General features: G+C 36.7%; 1 protein-coding gene across 3 annotated transcripts in view; it reads right to left on the reverse strand.

Annotated features, from left to right (window-relative positions):
- Positions 1 to 1900: 1900 nt before the first annotated feature.
- The window catches only part of LOC108708435 (P protein), a 155470-nt gene continuing 133515 nt past the window's right edge, over positions 1901 to 23855 (reverse strand). For all 3 annotated transcript variants that reach the window (XM_018247127.2, XM_018247125.2, XM_018247126.2), the window contains exon 24: positions 1901 to 2084. In XM_018247127.2, the coding sequence (XP_018102616.1) occupies positions 1997 to 2084 (88 nt within the window). In that variant the 3' untranslated portion in view covers positions 1901 to 1996. The remainder of the gene's footprint in view (positions 2085 to 23855) is intronic.

Consider the following 23855-nt stretch of genomic DNA (forward strand, 5'->3'; position numbering starts at 1 on the left):
GAGTAGCTGAGATTGCAGTCACTTTTAATCATTCCTATACCAACAGTACACTTGGGGAGAGACTGAAATATCCCACAATGCCCTCTGTTGGTTATATGAAAGAATAACAGTGCGCCCTCTGTTGGTTATATGAAAGAATAACAGTGACTGCAATATCACACAGCACTATCTGTTGGTTGTATGAAAGAATAACAGTGCGCCCTCTGTTGGTTATATGAAAGATTAACAGTGACTGCAATATCACACAGCGCCATCTGTTGGTTGTATGAAAGAAAAACAGTGCGCCCTCTGTTGGTTATATTAAAGAATAACAGTGACTGCAATATCACACAGCACCCTCTGTTGGTTATATGAAAGAATAACAGTGACTGCAATATCACACAGCGCCATCTATTGGTTGTATGAAAGAATAACAGTGCGCCCTCTGTTGGTTATATGAAAGATTAACAGTGACTGCAATATCACACAGCACCATCTGTTGGTTGTATGAAAGAATAACAGTGCGCCCTCTGTTGGTTATATGAAAGAATAACATTGACTGCAATATCACACAGTGCCCTCTGTTGGTTATATGAAAGATTAACAGTGACTGCAATATCACACAGCGCCCTCTGTTGGTTATACGAAAGATTAACAGTGATGGCAATATCAAACAGCACCCTCTGCACATGGTAGTGGGGGGCAGTGGGACAATGCACACAGTAATCCGTTTGGCAATTCTCTGTCACCATCAACTTTGCAAAGAAGTCCGGTTGATCGCTGGGGGGGTCGCTTTGGCAGAATGTGCGCTGCTGGGAGACAGGGCTGTAGTTGTGTCTAGGCTTATACTAGAGTCAATAAGTTTTCCCAGTTTTCGTAGGTAAAATTAGGTACCTCGGCTTATACTCGGGTCGGCTTATACTCGAGTATATACGGTATATATAAAAATATATATATGAGTTCTTGGCAGATATCACAAACTTAATCCCTATATGTTTCGCAAAAACATTTTGCTTTGAAGCAGTCACTTCTGGCACCCCACTGTTTAGTGCCTCTCCCTTTTGCTATCCTTATTACATTACATGTGATTTTCAGTGGGACTAAAAAATGAACCCAGAGTGCAAGAGCGGAATAAATACATACCTAACACTATAATAGAGACATCATTTTAAGGTACAAGTTTGGAGGAAAAAGATCAGTGCATGCTATATGCCAATATAAATGCCTTTTTATAGACAGTTACATAAATGCTTTGCATGTCGAATGGAAATGAATTGAGCCCAGAGTGCTACTTCTTCAGAGCTATTCTATTTTTTAAAAGTTTAAAAGAAAGAAAACACCATACATCCCATTCATTGTTACACCAAGTTTGATGTTTATTTTTTTTTGTACATTTTAAAATATATATATGTACAATTTCTTTTTTTATATACCAGTTGTAGCAGTGTACAACTGTGAATTGGGTCAGTTGCATATTGTGAAAATACACACTAACAGGGTATCAAGGAACATATTAGGTTGCTACATATTTCGTAGAATGTGTAATGTTTTGTGACTATGTAGCAGTCCTCAATGCTCTTATTAACACTCACTAACACAAGTTGCATTAATTTAATTAAATGATCAGCAACGAAGGTATGTATTAGTGATCCACTGCATTCAAATGCCAATTACATGTCCATCTACATATGCATATGTCAAAACATAATCAAAGACTAATAACTGTTTGCAGTAGAAATAACAATAGAACATTTTGCATGTGTCCTTGTTAAGGCAAAAACTTTTAGATTGTACTAGTGGAGAAAAAAAAACAGTTTGGGAACCCATAACATTTGTTAGCGGATGATTGTGGGGTACAGGTGGCTTGTGTAAACAGAATTTCTTCTTTTTTCTGTTAACATCCCATTTCATAATGAATTGACCCCGCTTGTCAATATTTAGACTTGTACAAAAGTGCTTATATTCCAAAACATGTTTAATCCAAAACATACAGTATACTGTATTTCTGAGCAGTGAGTTAGGCATTCCACCCCAGTACGACATGAGCAACAAGAAGATAACTCATTCCAATAGCTGTAGAGACGATCATCATTGGGAAACCAAGCCTGCATATAAAAACAGAAATATAATTTAGTTAGCCAATGACAGCATAACACTACAATTTTTTTCTTGCAGTAACCATTGATGACAAATTAGTGCTCCAATTATCATAAGTAGTGATGGGCAAGTTTATCCGATAAATTTGCGAAACGTGAATTTTGATGCCGGTGACAAATTGGCAGCATCAAAATTGGCGAAGTTGACGCCGGCACTCATTAAAGTCAACGGGTGTCCGTTAATTGTCACCGGCATCTAATTTATCGTCGGCATCTAGACCATCGCCGGCATGAAATTCTCTGCAAATTTGCGCCTGACGCATGAATTCGCCCATCACTAATCATAAATTACAACTCCCAGAATCCATTGTCATGTATCAACTGGCAAAGGATGCTGAAAGTTCAGGGACCAATGATACACCTGACACCCCCTGTGGTAGATAATTAATATCTAATATAAATTCACCCAGAATTCAAATAATCAAAAAAAAGAAAACTATGATGCCATTTTTATGCTGTGACTATTTTAATGTATTAAAAGAAGATATCGGTATTGAATCTTCAGTGATATTTTACTGTGCAGTTTCACAACTGGTTTTGACTATTCAGTGTAGTATATAATGTGTAGTATATCACATAAGCAACACATAAAATATTTTAAAATATCTGCATAATTTAGAAAATCACCTCTACAGCACAAACAATAAGCATTTCCCCAATGTATTTGTTAGCAAAGAAAAAAAAAGGAAATGTTAATCATACACAGTTATCTTTGGTAGAAATGAATGTGAAGAAATATATTGTACTAGCCACCGTGTAAAATTCCAACTCATGTATCCTGATTAGATGTCACAATCCCAAGTATTATTTAACAAGTAGTAATTAAAAACAGTCTGCACAAATTAAGAACATTTGGGGCACGATACGTAGCATGTAATGTGTTTCGCTGAATAAGCTTTTTAATCTGAGTAGGGCTAAAGTGCAAGCATTAACAATAAATGTTTCCGGTATGGTACAATACATGCTATTATATTAAAGCATCAAAATGCATCAGTTGCTGCTCCAACAGACTTCTGCATTGAAATCTGATTTTCAAAAAAACCAAACAGATTATTTTATATTTAATTTTAAAATATGACATGGGTCTAGATATGTTGTCAGTTTCCAAGGAGCCCCCAGTCATGTGACAGGTGCTCTGATTGGAGTGATATCATCGATCTACCTTCCCCCCCACCCCATCAGCACAACAATGGCCAGCTAACCAGAGAATAGCTCCCCAACACAAGATAACAGCTCCCTGGTATATATGAGAATAGCTACACTGCGACTTCTTCAGTTACATTGAGTAGGAGAAACTGTCTGAAAGCAGTTGCTGGCTTCTTCTAAAAAGCACGACCAGGCAAAATGACCTGAGATGGCTGCCTACACACCAATAATACACCTAAAAAAATACACTTGCTGGTTCAGGAATAACATTTTACATGGTAGAATCAATTATTTGCAGTGTAAACAGTGTAGTTTATAAATAAAAACTACACCATAAGGGGACAGAATCCCCTTAATATATATACATGTGAACCAATATGTATAAAATACGGATTTAAAATAATGTGCAGCGTACTTGTGTAATCTTACCATTATTTAGTTAGAAGCTATTGCAGAAACAGGAGCCAGTATGTGTAATCCAATTTTGATTCAAATTTTCTGCTTTCTCTAGTGTTTTTAAGAAAGCACCACAAATGGATTATCAAACACACTTAAAGAAGCTGTCTGTATAAAACATCTAAATCAAACACAAGTCTGAGTCTGAAGAATCCATATCACTTGCTGATATGTCTTATTTAATGCATCTGTTTAGGGCACTTTGTAATAAAGTTGGTGTGTTAATCCATAAAGTGCGGCACAGTTATGAATCCCAGAAGCTGGTTTGTAGACAAGGCACCTTCTGATCAGAATTTAAAGGCCAATATTATCCAGGAAAGAGCCCTGGAACTGGAAAGATAACAAGAGGTCACTTAGACCTCAGAGAAGGGGCTTAGTGACAGTAAATGCACTAGCAAATGCCAATAACTCAGTTCATTCTACTTAAAGTAATAACACAGTGACTATATATACCTTCAATCTTGGTTGCTTGCAATCAATGGGAATAATACTTTCTAAAATATTTCGTTCCAAAGGATTAATATTGAACCTTCTAACTCTGAATCCAAAAATTCACTCACCATGTTTTTAGATGTTAAGTATCTCGTAAAAGTGCTTTACATAATTCTACATCTTATTTCTTTCTCAGCATATGCTCTACTTTTCGGCAGACATAGCCCTATTTTATAAGGAGGGTTTTTAACATATAGACTTAATGAAAGTCAGCAAGTTATACTAAACCATTCCTATAACTACCTGCTATAGTAAAACATTCCAATAATGGGACTTTTATTAGGAGTGGACTATAATGTGTTTTTAATTCACCCTATCAATTATTGTTGTTAGTTATTGTTAGTTATTGTTTATTAAAATAAAGGGAAAAAATCCAACTGAGATCTTTATCTCACATGTATATTTTTGTTGGCGATTGTACAAATGTCCAGAACTCCAGTCCATTAAAGGATCACTCTTTCCCCAACACAGCATGATCGGTAAAGTGAAGACTGGTAGCAGCTGGATAACTGTAACATTGGGCTGGGGGGTGGCTTATGTGATTTTAAAAAATAAAAGGGTTGTGATGTACTCCTTTACTAGTGATACTGTTTTGTTTCTATTAGTTATAGGAAAGTATCAGTACTATGTTAATAACATTTCCTTTTTTGACCACTTAACTATAAATACCAAGATAGAGAAACCTATTATTTGTTTGCTTTCTAACAGGTGATCAGGAAAAGCTACTTGCGCCTTGGTTGCTGGTGGTCAATAAATCTGGTGTAAACCATTTTTAGCAAGTTGTAAATACCCTCTATGAATTTGGAGTGCTTAAAGGAAAACCCCTCAAACAATGTACAGTAGGTCTCTATAAAGATATATTGCTTAAACAGCTTATGTGTAAAACCCTACTAAATAAACCATTTTCATTATAATATACTGTATTAGTAGTTGTGCCATTGGGTAATCATAAATAGAAAATTTCCATTTTAAAAAGTAAGGGCCGCCCCCTGGGATCGTATGATTCATTGTGCACACAAACATACCAAACAAACTATACATTTTAGGTCAATTGAATGAGCCAATTAACAGACAGAGTTCTGTCTTTTGCTTCTACATTTCTTCCTTTTACAGTTGTAGTATTTCTGGTCAGCTGATCTCTGAGACCATCAGAAAATGGTGGTTCAAGGCAAGAGATGTAAAAGGTCAATATTTACTTAAATATATCGGTATGACAAGATTCGTTAATATGCCATTTAATTTGATATAAATCGGTTGCTCAGGTATTCATTTTGGGGGTATAGTTTTCCTTTAACAATGTTGGAAGTAAAACACCCACAGTATCATAAGCTTTATACTGGTCTTCCGCCCTTTTGGACCCACAGATTTAAGCTCAGAACTTCACCATCTTTTTCTTTGTTTCACTATATCTATATGTTGCACCTATTTGTGGAACACAATTTTATGCAAGAGAAAATGAATGTTAGCAATCTATCCCTATTCCCATGATTCGCAATGGGTAGTAATTGGTTTAAATTAGTTCTCCATAAAGAATTATGTTGTGCATGATAATGTATAAAGAGCAAATTAATAGGTGCATACAAATAAAACAACTCTAGTAAAATGAGCTTAATGCTATCACAAGTCTTACTAATACTTAACAGCTTCACACATAGCTTGTAAAGTTTTTTAAATTGCTGTCCCATAATTTGTACTATTCATATATTTTCTTTTCCCCAGCGAAAGCATAAAGCTGCTCATATATCAGCTTGACAATGTTGCTCTCCCTATACACAACGCATTCTTGGTTATTTAACCAATTCTCCAGAGAAACCTAACACAATGTTAAAAAATGTCTTGGGAAATAATGTATAAGAAAATGGAGGAGCTTGTACAAAGTAGAATGTGTAACTACACGTATTTTAAATGTTTTTGTAGTGCATTTTATGTATGCAAACGTGTTTGCAGTATATTGCATAAAATAGAAACAGATGGAATAGTGATCTAAAAACTATTGATTTTATTTAGCATGTCTCATGCTGGCTTCACTAGGCAACAATGTGAATAACCATCGAAAACCAATACAAACAGCAAGAGCCAGCAGGTCCAGACCCATGCCTGAAATGGCACAATCTGTACTCTCTCAGTCTCTTACATTCATTCCTGACAATACCAAACAACTGGGGCCTCTATTACCTATTAGCACCTATCAGTATTTGGCTGCATTAGCTGTTGAATAAATAGCATGCACCAAATATACTTTGTTTTATTGTCATACTATAATGTGGTGTGTGGGTGATATCCCTCTGAGTGAGCCAATTAAACAAGAAAATTTGAGAAAGCCAGAGCTGAATGAGTTTTATGCAGCTATGGGATCTGTTATCTTGAAAGCTTCTAACTTGGGGCCTACCAGATAAGGGATATTTCATTTTAACACTTTTTATTTTAAAAATTTTTAATTTAACAGGTGTTCCTTAAAGTGATACTGACCCTTAAAAAATAATTTTCAAAATATTAAGTTACATACAGGTCACATTGATGGTTTTTTGCCGAATCCTTGTGCATGGCTGAACCAAAACCAAATCCTAATTTGCATATGCAAAGTAGGTGTGGGAAGGGAAATCACGTGAATTTTTGTCACAAAACAAGGAAGTAAACATTTTCCCCAACTTTTCCTTTGTCACCCCTAATTTGCATATGCAAATTAGAATTCGGATTCGTTTGGGTATTTAGCCCAATCTTTCATGAAGGATTCGGGGGACTTGGCCAAATCCCAAAAAGTGGATTCGGTGCATCCCTAAAATATATAAAACTATATATACCAATATCAATACTAAACTAACTGTAGATCTTAAGATCACAATAACCATGGATATTATATTTGCTCAAGAAATCATCCAAGCCATTCTTAAAAGCATTAAAATAAACTGCCATCGCAACATCGTCTGGCAGGGCATTCTGCAACATCACTGCCCTCACTGTGAGGCACCACCTATGCCGCGTCAAATGAAAGTTCTGTTCCACAAGTCCTATGGGGGTAGTCTCTGGTTCTTTGAGCAGTTATATGGGAAAAAGTGCCTCTGCTATCAGTCATAATGTCCTCTAATGTACTTGTAAAGATTACTAATGTCCCCTTGCAAGTACCTTCTCCAAAGAAAACAACCCCATAATGCTATAGAGGAAGCCGACATCATGGTCGGAGCCCTCCTGTTCCCCAGGCCACCCACGACCGCAGGGTCTACTTCACATACCTGTACAAGATAATGTTTATCATTCTAGGGAAAAGGGAAATAAGTAAAAAAAATGTCTTTAAATAGTTTTCCAAGCTTTCTAGATAATGGGTTTCCTGATAATATAGGATTAAGGATGAGTAGCCAGCTGTATCACTGATAATTGCAATCCCTGTAAGGATTTATACTGAATGTTTAATAAAATAAATAAGGTCTCAGTATACCAGGTATGTTTCCTCTCTCTTTGTTCCTTTTTTTTTTTTTTTTTTAACAGAGATATGTACACTACATTTTAAGGGCACACTCTTTTTGTAGGACACTTCTAGTAATTGCTTGCCATGTAGACTTTCCACAATTGATTATAATTTAATCACTGAACAAATGGAAAACTCTTGGTTTTAACCATCTGTTATACTTTGTATATAATTGTTTTCTCTTATAGGAGGTGAGAAAAAACAATTACTGTAGAGTAAAATTAAAAATATTTAAAAATAGAATATGTACCTGCTACAAATTTAGCATTGATTTAGGACATTGTAAGTAGACTTGGCTGTTATTTTAAAATAATAAGCTATGATTATGCACAGTTGACGTGATTAGATATTTAAAGAGACACATATGACAGTAAAATAATACATGAGCCATTTATAACTTGTAAAACATGTCCTTATGATGTTTAGAGATGTCATTCTTTAAAACTGGTGCATAATTATGCCAGTTGTGTCCCTGGTATAATTGAAAGGTGTTTTATAAGAATAAATGAATCCCTACTCTGAAATCTGAGACTGCATGACCTGTATAAAGCTCCTATATTTATATGTTATGGGATCATCCTTATATTTGCAGCATATCATACAATATGCCCTATAATACTAGATCTTTCGATTTGGGGTGAACATTAAATGTTCCAAATAATTTCTAGTGGTTTTATAACTTATTTTATTTAATGTACAACTATTAACTCAGACCCCTGATTTGGATGATAAGCTCTGGATGATAAGGGTTTATACATTACTGTCATGTGTTAGGATATCATCTTTAAAGATGCAATTTCCAAAACCACCATTTAAATATGTTGTTTCCTTTCAACAGATATTAGATAGTGCCCCAAATGAGAGAACACTGTGACTTCTCAAGTCATAACCTGCTTCTATTATAAAGTATTGAATATTTATGAAATTAATGGATTAAATGCAAACATCAACTAAGTTGAACATTCACTTTGTATACTTTTAAATACAAAAAAAGAAATAAAAAAAGAACAGGAACTTGTGACTTACATTAAAACATAAATATTTAAACATAAGAACAAGGAGACTCCAGCTAAAGCAATTAAGACACATTGCCTGCAGAAAGCAAAGGAATTTACTACACGAGACACTGAAAGATAAGCAGCACAATCATTACATTGCAGACGGTGTTCTTATTCTCCCAGTTGATGCCAAGACTTCTAATTAGCATTGTTTAGAGCACCTGGTGAACAATATTTATGGCTCCTTATCAAAACATTACACAGTGGGTTTGATGAAAATGCACAGGTTATACAGAATAATGATACCATATCTTTCTAAGTTTGGAGGAAAATTTGACCATCGCTGTGCAAAGCTTAATGCTCAAAACATCTGTAGACGAAACCCCTCTACCTTTCAGCAAGTCATTGATACTTCTATAAAATTACTTTTGCTCTCTTGAGTTAAAAACTAGGACTAAACAGGGCACAAATAATCAACATGCATGCTAAATCTCATAATTATTAAAGCAAGTTTGTGCAGGCTTTCATTCTGTGTATGCATACTATAAATTTGTACTTACTGTATGTACAAGTAAATTGCAGTTTAAAAACTATACAGTATTTGAGTAACGAGGGACAAGCTTTGAAACTTTGAAAGCTATTTTACACAGGCCTGGTTCCTCATTTAATTAAACAGATAGCATTTTGTCATGCATATGTAGGGATGTGAAAATCTTAGACACCCTTACACATTACAGACAGGCATACCCCTAGTAATATGGACACCTCAGTGGGTCCTTATGGGGACCTTGTGCTTATGTAACCCCTGCAGTTCACACAGTGTATACCAGATGGCACTGTGCCAGAGTATAAAAGGTTTAGGAACCATGTGCTCTGGGTCCATTGCTTTAGCCCAACCAAGCAGGCTGGAAGGGAATGGGTAGTGCTGACCCTAGACGCCTTGGCCCTAGTAATTAGACAGCTATACTCGTTTATAGATCACTCTAGGAGTGATAGAGAGGTTATTTATTTGAGCAGCTCAAGGCTCCGCCGAGGAGATTAGAGGGATTAAGATCCCAGGGTATTACTGAACCAGAGTAAGGAACCAAGTGTTGAGATAGGGATGTCAGGAATTCCCCTAGTCTGTCACTGGAAGATATCCTGAAAACTGGGCAATACCCATCACATGCTGTCAACTTACTCTCTGGTGTATATTCCCTAGCCTGTGGGGATTCAGCCTATACGTGCTGTGAGTATATGCTTCCTTTATGCTGCTGTGTATGTTCTATGCTCCATTGTGGATCAATGTGCTGAATGATCTATGTGCTATTGTTCAATAAACACAGTTCTTGGTTCAAACTACTGGCGCCCATCATTGTGCTATCGCACCCAGTTACAGTTACACTACATCCTTGCCTCCGCGACGTTGCGAGGGCTTACCCCTGAGAAAGAGAGCTCATCTGTGGTCTCAGCCCACAAAGGAAAGTAGCTAAAACTGCCCTAGCACAAGTCAGTTTACTATAGCGCTACACATATAATGTCCATGCTATCAGTTAACATAATGAACAGTTTTGAATTTAGGACTCTGCAGTAGTGATGTGCTGGTCAGACGAAAACTCAACCCGCACCCAACCCTAATCCACAAAATGTTGCCATTGTAAGACCCACATCTTCTCATGCTGTACGCTACTTCTGTGTGCATCTCTGGTTCAAAGACATTAAATCTACAGGAACAGTGATGTAGTAATCTTCACTAGTCTCACCCGCACCCAACACTAACCCACAATGGTTGGCCAAATCTTAACCTGAACCAGCCCAACTGTTGGGTCAACACGCAGGTTTTAGTCAACCCACACATTTCTATGCTGCAGAAACCCATCATGGATGTGTTGTGAGCACAAAAAACAAGAAACTGAAGGTTAACAGAGAAGGATACTATGGTTTGTGTTCAATGATGCACTTGCTTTGTCAGTCCATTAACCCTTTGTACATCTAAAAATGCACCTTTGAGAAGTGACAAAAAGACAGAGCTGTTAGCTATAGTTAAGGTTTCTTGCAATCTTATGGTGTAGGCTGAAGTTACTTGGCACTCACTTCTTAGACTACTAGGTACATACCAGTACCATAGCCATTCTTAATTATGATAGTTATCTTCTATTTTTTTCTGATGGCAGCAGAATATGACAGAATAACATTTTCACTTCTTTCTCTGGGATTAATTCCCACAGTCAAATTTCTGTTCACAAGTCCTAGCTGTGAGGTTTGTCACACTGAAGAAACAGGAGCCAATGAAACAGCTTATGAGTAGACATTTTCAATAACCGCACAAACTGTATATTGTATATATAGATATCAGTGACAGACCTAAGGTTGAGGGCGCACAAGACGAGTCCTCAGCGCCACCCCACTCCTCCATGTCCTTGGCTTAGCATCCACACCCCCACCTTGTGCACAGATTCCCCCACAGTGAGAGACAGCAGCAAATCAGAAACATGGTTAGTCGTGTGCCAGAAGACAGGTAGAAGAGGTATGTTGATCATGTTTCTATTCACTTTGACTCAAGTTTTACATATGTGTGATGTTATCATTATCATAATAAATATGTGCGCGTACATTACTTTGTGCATTTAAAACATATATATTATTAGGAATTTTTTGCACAGACATAGGGGCAGATTTATCAAGGGTCAAAGTGAATTAGAGGGAATTTTCGAAGTAAAAAAATTCAAAATTCAAAGTAATTTTTTTGGATACTTCGTCCATCGAATGGGATACATCTCAATCCGACGTTTCGGTCCCACCTGGGGACCTTTCTCAAGGATCCTAGAGAAAGGTCCCCAGGTGGGACTGAAACGTTGGGATTGAGATGTAATTTTGTTCACAATAAATGAAAACTTTCTTCACCAACAAGACAGTGTGTGCTGATCCTCCTTATACCATTTATACATTGTTTGATCGTGCAGCGCTGGAATAACCTCGTTTTGAGTGCTGGTACTGTGGGATAATATATATGAATAGTATATATATATATATGTATATTAAATATCAATAAGTATAGGCATCATAGGCATTTAATTATTACAGCAACATTACAAGTGGAATTTAAATATCTTTTATCTCACTGTAAATGACTGTTCAATGAAAATTTTGCGGTTTTGCCACTGGTCTTTTTGAGTAATTGTCAGTGTGTTGGAATTTTTCATTCAAAATAGAAAATTAGATTAATATGGATTGTTCTGATAGCCTGTGGTATTTAGTCAATCATTTGTGTCAAATGTCAGGATGAGAGTGTGTATAATGAAGATCTAGCAACACGTCATCCCATTTCTATTAATTTGTTTAAAAGCTTGCACAGAACAGAGCATTTTATTCTTCTCTGGCAAATATGTCATCTTACCCTTATCCACACAGTGCAGATCATCTTGTGATAATTGTGGCTTTACTCTTGGTAAGGGAGTTTTTCCTAGTCTAATATTTTTAAGATAATACAATATAATCAAATTATGTTGGAAATGAAAAAAGGCCAAGAGACATTGCCTTTACAAACAATGTGCTCATGCAGAAAAGTTATCCTCATTTAATCTAATATTCAGAGAAATAAACTTTCTTTGAAAAAAAAAAAATCAATACTATAGTTTAAAACTAAATAAGGGAACTCTCTAAAATACAGAATTAAAAACTGAATGCCTGGATGACTCAGAGCAGACAATACAGATTATAGTCTTTCCACTCAAACCTGGCCCTTCTGCTCTTTTTATGATTACTACTGATGGCATGCTCATTCACCCTGTTGATTCTCTTTCTAGGATTATTCCCTATCCTTTGAAAATCATATTCGTTCCATTGGCAAAACCTGATGATATCCCTTAAAGGTAGATTTCTTTATTTCTAAAGCAACTTCTAAAACATTCATCCATACATTTATCCTATTCTGCTTAGCCTATTGTAATCTTCTACTGTCGAGTCTTGCGCCTCTCTCATCTGAAAACCTTTAACTCAGCTATTGCAATACATCTAAAATGGAACCTGCTCATACCCTGTTAAAATATTTGTGGCTGTCTGGTAAGCAATGGATAATATACCAAATGCCTCTACTTAACTGTTTACTAACCCTTCACTTCAACAGGGAGGGCAATGTTTACTGTAAAATAGTAGTGCTATATAGTGATGGGCAAATTTATTCGGCAGGCGCGAATTTGCGGCGAATTCCAAGTCCAAAAAACAGGAATCGAGAATCACACATTTTTCGCAGTTTCGTGGGAAATTCGCTAATTTTTCGGCGAAGCGAACCGCCCCAAATTCGCCCATCACTAGTGCTATATAGTTACACATAAATACAACAAGCTAATCCCTCATGCCTAAATGCATAAGAAAGAGAAATAAAATACTAATAAAATGTTTCCCTCTAGACTTATTATAATTACTCTAAGGGGCAGATTTATCAAGGGTCAAATTAAAAATTTAGAATTTTGGAATTTTTTTATGGTCAAAACTGTCAAATTCGAGGGAGTAGTGATGTGCTGGTCATGTTTTTCCCGACCCGCACCAGACCCTAACCCGCCCTTCCTCCGCCCGCTCTCGCCCACATTCGACTTCCGGGTTCCTTTTATAGACCCGCGCCACCCCGCCGGTGATGTCACAAAAGGGCGTGGTGAGCAGGCGCGCGACTATGAAGCTGGAAGCCAGAAGTCGTCCACCCGCTAAGGAACCTGGTATCACGCCAGTCCGCACATCACTGATAGGGAGTATTCAAATTCGATTTGAGTTTTCTAAAAAATTTGAATTTGATTTTTGAGATTTATCATACTCAGGCCCTTTAATAATAATGCAAATTCGACAAGTCGCCACCTAAAACCTGCCGAATTGCTGTTTGAGTCAATGGGAGAAGTCCAGGGATCGATTTGGAGTTGTTTGCAGCCTTCCTGAAAATCTAGTTTTTTAAATTCGAATCAAATTCGATTTGGATGAGATTTAAATTTTCGGGTCGATTTAATTTACCAGAGTTTTAAAAATTCTATTTTTTTGATTGGTTGGTCGAATTTCAAATTTAGGAGAATTTAGGGAGTTTTTAAAAACTCACATGAATTTGAAATTAAACCTTTGATAAATGTGCCTCTAAATGTATAAAAAATACAAATTACGAATATGTTAAGACAAACATACTTCTATAATACTGGATTTACTTCAGTAGTGGCAACCCAAAACAATTAAATTACTCCCCACCTCCAAAACAAAAATAAAAAGAATTAAAGTTGAGAAGGGAACAACAATAAGCAACCTAGAAAGATGTTTCTTCACAAGACAATACATGCATTTGTGGGACCCTGTTTTTTGAAGTTTAAAAAAAAATATATACATTAATTTATAGCCCAAAGATTGGCATTTGTTTACCTTTAATCCATTCTCTTCTGTGTAACCCATATAAGATAAGAGCAATGGATGTGCAGGCATATTGGTCCCCCCATATAAAGCGTTATTAAAGAAGAAGGAAAGCTACAGAGGTAATTTATTGCCAATAGTTTAGCCACATTAGTGCAAGCTATAAAACTATATTTATTCTGCAGAATGCTTTACCATAGCTGTACGGAACGCATTTTAGGACATCCTCCGGCGAAATACCTGTTTCCATGCGATGTCCTATGGCTTAGGAATGCCGCATCGGGTGTTCTACCCACCCTTCTCAGCTGTCAGCCATACGAACTCTGCCCTGTCCTCAGTTAAAACCAGCTTTAGAAGGAAGGTGTTCTACACCATGGTTGTCTAGAAACGTCAGCATTATTTGCACCCACCCTCATGGTGGTAACTTGGTGGCATCCCCATGGTGTTTGTGTCCCTCAATCAAGGGAAGAGAAAGATTTTTGTACTCTGTTAAGGGTTGTCTTCTTCTTCTTCTTCTTCAGTCATGAAACTATTGAGGATATGAGCAGGGGATGAAAACCTGTGCAAGTGGAGGAATCACTAACTTTAAGTGTCCTCCAGCTGCAAGATCTTCATCCCCATGGTGTCTGTGTCCCCCCAATGTAGGAGAGGATAAAACTATCCCTCTTACAGGTGCTCCATACATTATATTTTGATATTCTAAACCATTTAAAAGTTTCTATGTATTCAGTTCTTGATTTACAGGCATTTTTATATGAATAATTACAATTCACCTTGTGTAGCAGTTCAGTTAATGTAATCAAATCATGTAAATCATCACTCTTAGCCTGGTACAATGTAGACAAAAATCTACAAAACAAATTTATTTTTAACAAGCATTTGGCATTTGCGGATTCATTGGTTAACATCCCCAGCTGTATATACACAGAATGTGTTAATTGCACTAATTGTATATTATTTCTGAAATGCAAACTGACACCAGGCAGAAAAAAAAAAAATCACACAGCATCAGGGTTAGTACCAATAATTAAAATTAAGCAGCCAAGAGAAAATATTGGATGACTTGCAATGTTAGTATTCTTTTGAATTAGGGAATGGTGAATGTGCTCTATAAACAAGGCTAATGAACCATGAGCATTTTTGTAGTCATGCACTAAGCAGTGTACTTTAAATATTCTCATATTTTGGCTAGTGTGTTCTGGAAATAAACACTGGATTTTTTTCTAGAAATATCTACCTTGTTTGTGAAAGGCTACCTACATTAGTTTGGAACTAACACAATAAATGACTATTTATTGAACTGTTTCTGCTGTATGTCTTTACACATAACACAGATTGAGAACTTTGGGGCAGGAGTCTCCTCTAATTCATTCCTCCTTACTGGGGTTCTAATTTACCAATGTTTGAGCAATTGTATAACAATACATGTATTTGAGAAATTATAAAAGCAAAAATATGACTGTCTTCATCATTTGCTTTCTATACAAAATGAAAAAATATAAAAGTTCTTATTTTCCTTGCATGTTTTAGTCAAACATTTAGGTAGAACCTAGACATCTTCCATAATAAAATACTTTCCAGAGTTCCAGCCCATGACACTTATTTGTTGGGATGGAAAGGGGCACCAGACATTTACATTTTGTCTTTCTCAGGCAATAAAAGCATGGAAGGCATCTCACTAACCAAATGAAATTGTTATAGGCAGGGAGTATATACAGTATACAGAATCTGTCTCACAACTGTATACATTAACCCCAGCTCCCAACCTGTTCCTAAAATGAATCAATCACACACAATTTACCCTAAAAGAACTATCCGCATAACAAAAACAGATGAAAACACTATTTGCAGGAGTACCCTTTAGGCATAGCGTCTCATTTATTTATGATCACAATATGTGAATGACGTTTCCCTTATTCAGGTCTAAACATTTTGCCTCATGAATAAAATAGTCTCAAAGCCTTAAATGCCCTCCTACAAACAGTGCCACCCTCTGTTTTCGTTTATTGTGGATCATCCTTGGACCCATTATCCTGGGGAGCATTTATCATTTAGTGAAAGCAATAAAAAGACAACTTACCCATAAAATTCTCAGTATAGATTTTGGAATACTATTTAGATAATTTTGTGAATTGTGTTTTACCCTAATACATTGGACTTTTCAACTGAATTTTAAAAATGGGTAGAAGTCCTAAATCACATTTATATTTAAGTAGTGATGGCCTAGTTGAAATAAATGAATATTTATGGGTTTGTGAAGCTTTATAAATCATTTTTGAATAATGAATGACATTAAGGGCAGATTTATTAAGGGTCGAATTGAAAATTCAAATTTTCAATTTTTTTTGTTCAAAACGGTCAAATTCAAATAGGGAATTATTCAAACACAATTCGAGTTTTAAAGAATTTAAAGAATTCAGTTTTCAAGATTTATCCAACAAATCAACTCTGCTTGCACTCCTCTTTAGAAAAGGCGATCTGGTGATCCATCTCCTCCCTGCCTTCCTTATAGGAGATAGCCAGGGAAGAGAAATCGAGCACCGCATGATGGATCCTCGCCATGTCACCTTTTCTGAAGAGGAGCGCAAGTGGAGTTTCTGTAAGTTATCTCTTAATAAAGAATTAGCGATTTAAAAGTTTGATTTGTCTTTGTGTTTTTTTTTTTGTTCTATACTAACGCATTTCTTTTTAAAAAATTTTTTATGTTACTGGTTCTTTAAGGGAGTTTAAAAAAACTCACATGAATTTGAAATTCGTCTCTTGATGAATGCGCCTCTAACTGTTTGGCATTTAATGTTCTTTGTGAAGCTTAATTTTTGTCTTGAAATATGCTGTTACAAAATTATTGTAAAATTATTTTCTCATGCTGTGTTTCTTTAACCTTAAATCAAACTTCTTCATATGAATTTGGTATGCCTGATGCATTGTTTATTTTTTTTTATTGATTTTCTATATTGTGATTAATTGCTCCAAATTACTGCTGATTTCTCCTACCAAAATATTCATACATATGGAAGGAAAAATAAAAAGTCATAAATAATATAGTAGCAGATAATGTATAATGCTTAACTTGACTAATATACACTATAACTGAAATAATTAGATTAAAAAAAAAATAGTAGTAGGCTATGCCATTAATATTTCACACAAGTGGGATTGACATAGAAAACTAAAAGCTTTGCTTGCATGCTTTATTGGTCACTGTTTACAAAAATGGATAAATTGAATGACCTACTGCGAACAATTTTGTTAAAAGTATGTGTTACGAAGTTCTAGAACTGAAACCATCTGTGTTCTACAATATCGCAAAATGAACATTTCAAAAGGCTTAAGTTAATTCACCTTGAATTACATATAAACCACGCTGATGAGATTTAAATTATATCTTACAGAGAACATTTTTGTGAACATTACATTTCTTTCAGTTCAATCAAAACTTATGGCATATTGTAAGACAAATGATGTCCAGCTGAGTCTGCCATCTCCTGCTGATACTGCCACTGGTTTGTTATTTTGTTGTATTTGCATTCATTTTCAAATAAAAAGAAACCTTCTGAATATCTGTAAAGCAAACCGTTACTCACATGCTTCGCTCCAAGATCGCGTCCAAGATGGCGCGCCCTGCTCCTCCACGTGGATCCTGCTGGTTGCAGCGCTGTGACGCCAGCGTCTTCTCGCCCGCCGATTGGTCACCAGCATTGGAATGGCGTCATGACACCATCATGTCCAGCTTTTTGGCGCCAAAACAGGCCTATTTAAAGGAGCTTGAACAATGCAACATTGCCCAAGTATAGGTTTCACTTTGTGCATTCCTGGGTGTGACTCTAGTATTTTTATATTGATTCCTGTGTACCGACCTTTGACTCAATTAGCATTTTGACCCTATTCTGCCTGGATTGACCCCTTGCTTGAACTCTGACCATTCTATTGCCGAACCCTCTTATACCTCGAACTTTGTTTGTTTGAACTGCCTCCTCCTTGGTCCGCACTCCAACTGTGCATATGGGCCCTTACAATATAACATTTAGTCAATAATAAAGCACTGTTCTACACTACTCATCCTCGGCTAACCAAAACATAACAAATGGTGACAAGGATGGATCTTCTACCTCTGCAGCAGCCTGCACCTTTTCTTCCAAACCCCGTGTGAGCCTACCATACCTTTTACTGCTTGGATCCGTATGTTTGAAAATTACATTATTGCTGCTGACCAAGGGGAGATTTCTGCTGCTAGAAAGCGTGCTGTACTTATCCATTGCCTGGGAGCAGAGGGACAGTGTATATTCTACACATTACCATTAGCTGATGGTACTTATGAAACTGCTCTTACTGCTATAAAGAATTTTTTTGTGCCAAGAGTAACTGTGGTTGCTGAAAGATATAAATTCCGACAATGTAATGGTGAATCCACAGAACAATTTGTAGCAGCTTTGAGGGAGCTGGTTGTTGCCTGTGAGTTTGGGAATCTAACAGATGAAATACTAAGAGACCAAATAGTGGAAAAAACAAACTCACCTCGCATTAGAGAGAGACTGCTCCTAGAGCAGGATTTAACCCTTGCAAAGGCTATTACAGTTGCTGGCCAAATTGAAACAGCAGTGGCAGAGACCAAAACTCTCAGCCAGGGAACTGCTGGGAATGTGCAGATTGTGAATTCTGCAAATGCACAAAAGTAGGACATTTTGCTAAGATTTGCCATAGTTCTGCTAAAGATGTTCATGAAGACACTACTACAAATGTTACAGTATTAAGTGTGGAAAAAGATGGTACATTCATTCCAGACAAGTTTACATGCACTTTCAGTGTCAATATTGCTTCTGCTGACAAGGGACACTCCATTAACCTGATGCTTGATACAGGTTCAGCTGTTTCTATACTACCAAAGGATATTTTCTTGAAATACTTCAGACAGCAAATCTAACTCGGAAATCTTGGAAAGTATTTACCACATAGTCCCTACAAAACTACAGAGCAACGCGCCATGCAACAACCCAATCATCTCCTGCTGAATTAGTACATGGCAGACAGATGCACAATAAGTTACATGTTGCAGACATCAAACTTCCACAAAAAACTGTGCCTACAAAATCATCTACTGCTGACATTGTGAAACTTCAACAAGCCAAATGCAAGGCTTATACTGACAGAAAATGTGGTGTCAGAGAAGTACACTTTCAGCCTGGATCTTTAGTCAGAATTAAGAAACCAGGAATACTGAAACAAGGACAATCTAAATGTACTACACCACTTGAAGGGAGACGCCAGCGAGGACCATACACATATGAACTGTCTGATGGACGCATATGGAATGCAAGTCGTCTTGCTCCTGTTAGATATGACTTTGGAGAAGCTCCATTTGATGAAGGACATTTTCCTACCCCTGATGTCAACTGCAATAGGCCTGAAGAAAGTGAACCTATAAGGCGTACTGAGAGAATCAGAAAACTACCTGCATGGACCCAGGACTATGTGATGTGAATAATGTATATTATTGCTTTAAGATGCATTGTTGTTGTTTATTACATTTGCCCAACTGCTTTCCTACTATAGGGTGAATATGTGGTGTTTATACAAATGGCCTGTAGAGGTCACTTTGCGCATACTTATACTGTGCATACTTCCTGGTAGCTTAAAAGTGAAAGCTTACTGTTGTGTAATGCCTGCATGACTCTGCTAATAAAGCACTGTTATACTCTACTCATCCTCGGCTACCCAAAACATAACACTATTCATCAAACTCGCAACTCGTGTATACCCTGGATTACCCAGCTCACAAGCTCCATCCTTCAAAACACACACCGGAGGTATCTCCTGACAGCACCACATAAATGCCACTTTTTAACAGATCTTAACTATCACTATATGCACAATTAAAATTTGCTGTTTAAAGGTTGTACATTGTGAAATGTGAATTTAAATTTTATTTCCCATTTGTGACTTTTATTACAGGTCCCCATCAGTCCCTATCAGTGTTTATTAGGCAGTTGTATACCAGAACCTGATTCAGTATCTGTTACTCATTTCCATCCAGCTTTTGCAGAATTTCTCAAACATCCCTAATGAATAACAGCTACACAGAACACCTACATCCAACCAGTATTTAATTAGCTGCCTGCTTAAACTAAAAGAAAGCAATTTGGCAAATTGCTTCTAAAAACTATGTGAAAACTTTTTTTTTAAATTCATGTAAAAGATTAACATTTACTGTAATACGAATCCATGTTCATTCAATAAATGAATACACTGAGGGTCAATTAACATCTAAGTATATTCACTTGTCTAAACTGCACATATTAATTAAATTGTGAAATGATTGCATTTCATAATCCTTAGAAATGTCATACCTCATCATGCAGTCCTGTACCTATACTCTTGTAATTGCAGGTAAAGTTGATGTACCGTGTTAGCCAGTAAAAATGTTATAGGGCAACCCTTTTTAAATAAAAAATAACAGTGAAATATAAATATAAAAGGTGATAAATTTATTGGCTAACTAATATAATCATAGCAAGCTTTCAGAACATTTTAGTTCCTTTTTCAAGCTGATTACAATGAAGCTGTGGTGTTCTCTGGTATATATACAACATTCTTCTCATAGGTCAAATGACCAACAAAAAGGAATATTAATCTACGTGTAAGGTTTCAAAGTAATTTATGAGGGGATCTGCAAGAGACAAGCAGATAAGGTACAAGATGATGTGGGTCAAAGAGGCCGAGTATAAATTAGGGCTGAATTATTAGAGTGTACAATCAAAGGAATTCCATATGATCTCTTAGTCCATATCCAGACATGTTCGTATTTCTGACCTGGTGCAGGCCTTACTTAGTCCACATAATTAGCCATAAATCCAAGGCCCAGGTTTAGTCCCTTCTCCAGAGAATTGAAAGGTTCCATTAATTTGTATTCCCATACTTTTCTATCATTATCTGTTTTAAAATTGCCCTTAAGAACCAACATTCTTAAATCCTTTATGGAGTGATGAGGGCCATTGAAAGGATTTATTATTAGTGCAGGGATCCCCAACCTTTTGAAGCCACGAGCAGCATTCAGAAGTAAAAGGAGTTGGGGAGCAACACTAGCATGAAAAATGTTCTTATATAAGTGCTGTGATTGGCCATTTAGTAGCCCCTATGTGGATTGTCAGCCTACATTGAGACTCTAATGATTAGTGTGTCCAGTTTTTTATTGGTTACAGTGAATCGGTGGTGTGTATTTCTCTTTCTCAGACTGTGCCCAGTCTCTCCTATATACAGTCCCCCTGTTATGCATTTAGTGCATTGTGTTAAGTACACCACATTGGAAGAAGAATAGTTGTAGGGACCATGGATGCCGTATTCCTCTAATGTGTCCGGAACTGGTATTTTGTCTGAAGTCAGGATGTGTGGGCAGGTTTTGCATAGTTTTTTTGCCACAGTGGTATGTTCCATTTTTGGTTGGTTGCATTAAGGCACTCCTTATTAATGACTTTAGGTTAGGAGGCTGTCTGAATGCTAGGTGTGGTGGGTCTGGGAAAATGCTTTTGAGCCTCCAGTCCTCATGAAGTGTACCATTTAGATCTCTGTGGACCAATGGACAAACCATCATATCTAATGTATGACAGCTTTCACCCTGACCACACTAAACACTCAATAATCTACAGCCAGGCTTTAAGATACAATCGTATATTTTAGGACACTGCTGAAACACCAAGAGATGCAGGACCAAAGCCCTCAGGATCACATCCCAATAATGGACTGTTTTACCTACTTAAATCCGGGAAAAGGTTTTGCAGTATCCTGGCCAGAACTAAGAGACTTAAAAGGAGTTTCTATCCCAGGCCATTAGACTGCTGAACCAGGACATGCCACCTTATCCATAATCTCCCATATCCCTCCCCCCTCTTCTTTTTCTCACTTGCACCTATTTGATCTACGTGACACACTAAGTCACCACAATACAGTATTATACTGTTGTTTTTTTATATTGTCATCTATTGCACTGCTGTTTTTTTATATTTCTATATTTCTTATACAATCATCACTCACTGTCACTTCTGTAAACAACATGGTTCATGACACCTTACTAGTGATGGGCGAATTTGCGCCGTTTCGCTTCGCCGAAAAATTTGCGAATTTCACGCGAAATTTGCGAAACGGCGAAAAATGTGCGAAACTGCGCCGGCATCTCGTTTTTGATGCCGGTGCCCGTTTTTTCGACGCCGGCGCCCGTTTTTTCGACGCCGGCGCCTGTTTTTTCCGCAAATTTTCACGGGCGTTTTGCGAATTTATTCGCTGACGGCGAATCGCACAAATTCGCACCTGGCGAATAAATTCGCCCATCACTACACCTTACCCATAATCACCCCTCCCTTTCTTTTTCTTACTTGCACCTACTTGACCTACAGTAAGTGACACTACATCACCACAATACAGTACTATGCAATTCACATACTATGCACTTTTATACTGTGTACTGTTACTGCACTGTTTTCTTTTTATTTTCTCATAGTACATTCTATTTACATTTATTTCACCGTCACTTCATGTAATATGGTTATTTTGTGTACTGTACTGCTGTGCTTTTTTTATATTTTTACATTTTTATACAATCTTCACTCACTGTCACTTATGTAAATAACATGGTTCATCTTGCACTACATCTGCTCTGCTGCTATACTTAATTTAAAAGTTTTCTTAGAATTCTTATTTTTTTGGTAATCCTTTTGTACTTAGTTGTAGTATTTAACTAGTATGTTTAATTTTGCACAGTCTAAAAAAGTGGATAAGGATACATTTCACTGCATGTTGTACCTGTATAACTATGCATATGACAAATATAGAATCTTATCTTAAGTATGAGCTATACTCATGGGTTTGAATAACAGAATTGTATTTCAACAAAGTCATAAATGCAATACAAATGTTTATCCTCACTATCCTTCTTCTCTTTTGAACTTAAGCTGGCCATAGACACAAAGATCCGATCGTACGAATCAACGTACGATCGGACTTTCCCATCTCGCGACCTGCCACTAACCATAAAGATCAAAGTCTTACCATTCAGAAGTAGTAAGAACAGATCAGCCGATGTTCTGCCCCTGACAGAAATCATACGATAGTTATGTCTGACAAAGCTAGTGACAGTCTCCCTCTGAAAATCGTAACATCGGCAATACACGCAGAGATATTACCGACAGCCGAGAGAAATTTTCTAACCTGTCTGGGACTCTCCACACACGGTCCGAATATCGTACGAATCCTCGATTCGTACGATCGGATCTTTTCGTCTATGGCCAGCTTTAAAGGCTGAAAGTTTCTACCACACAATTTCCTCTTATTTTTCTTTTTGATTTGTATTTCAATTTTATTTACGGTTTTTCTTTTATACCCCCCCCCCTCTAAAAATACCTTGCAATGTGATAAACTTGTGAATTTTGCTTTTTATTGCAAAATAAAAATAAGTTACAAAAAAAAAAAAAGATCATGTGGAATTCCTTTAATTCTACACTCCAATAATTCAGCCCTAATTTATACTCAGCCACTTTGACCCACATTATCTTGTATCTTATCTGCTTGTCTCTGGCATATCCCCTGTAAATGACTTTGAGACCTTACACATAGATTAATATTCCTTTTTGTTGTTCATTTGACCTATGGGCTGAATGTTGTATATATACCAGGGAACACACCACAGCTTCATTAATCAGCTTGAAAAAGGAACTAAAATGTTGTGAAAGTGTGCTATGATTTTATTAGTTAGCCAATAAAGGCATCACCTTTTTACCACTTTTTTATTTTAATAGGGTTGCCCTGTTACACTCTTGTAAC

This window comes from Xenopus laevis, chromosome 2L, assembly GCF_017654675.1.
Source record: "Xenopus laevis strain J_2021 chromosome 2L, Xenopus_laevis_v10.1, whole genome shotgun sequence".
NCBI lineage: Eukaryota > Metazoa > Chordata > Amphibia > Anura > Pipidae > Xenopus > Xenopus laevis.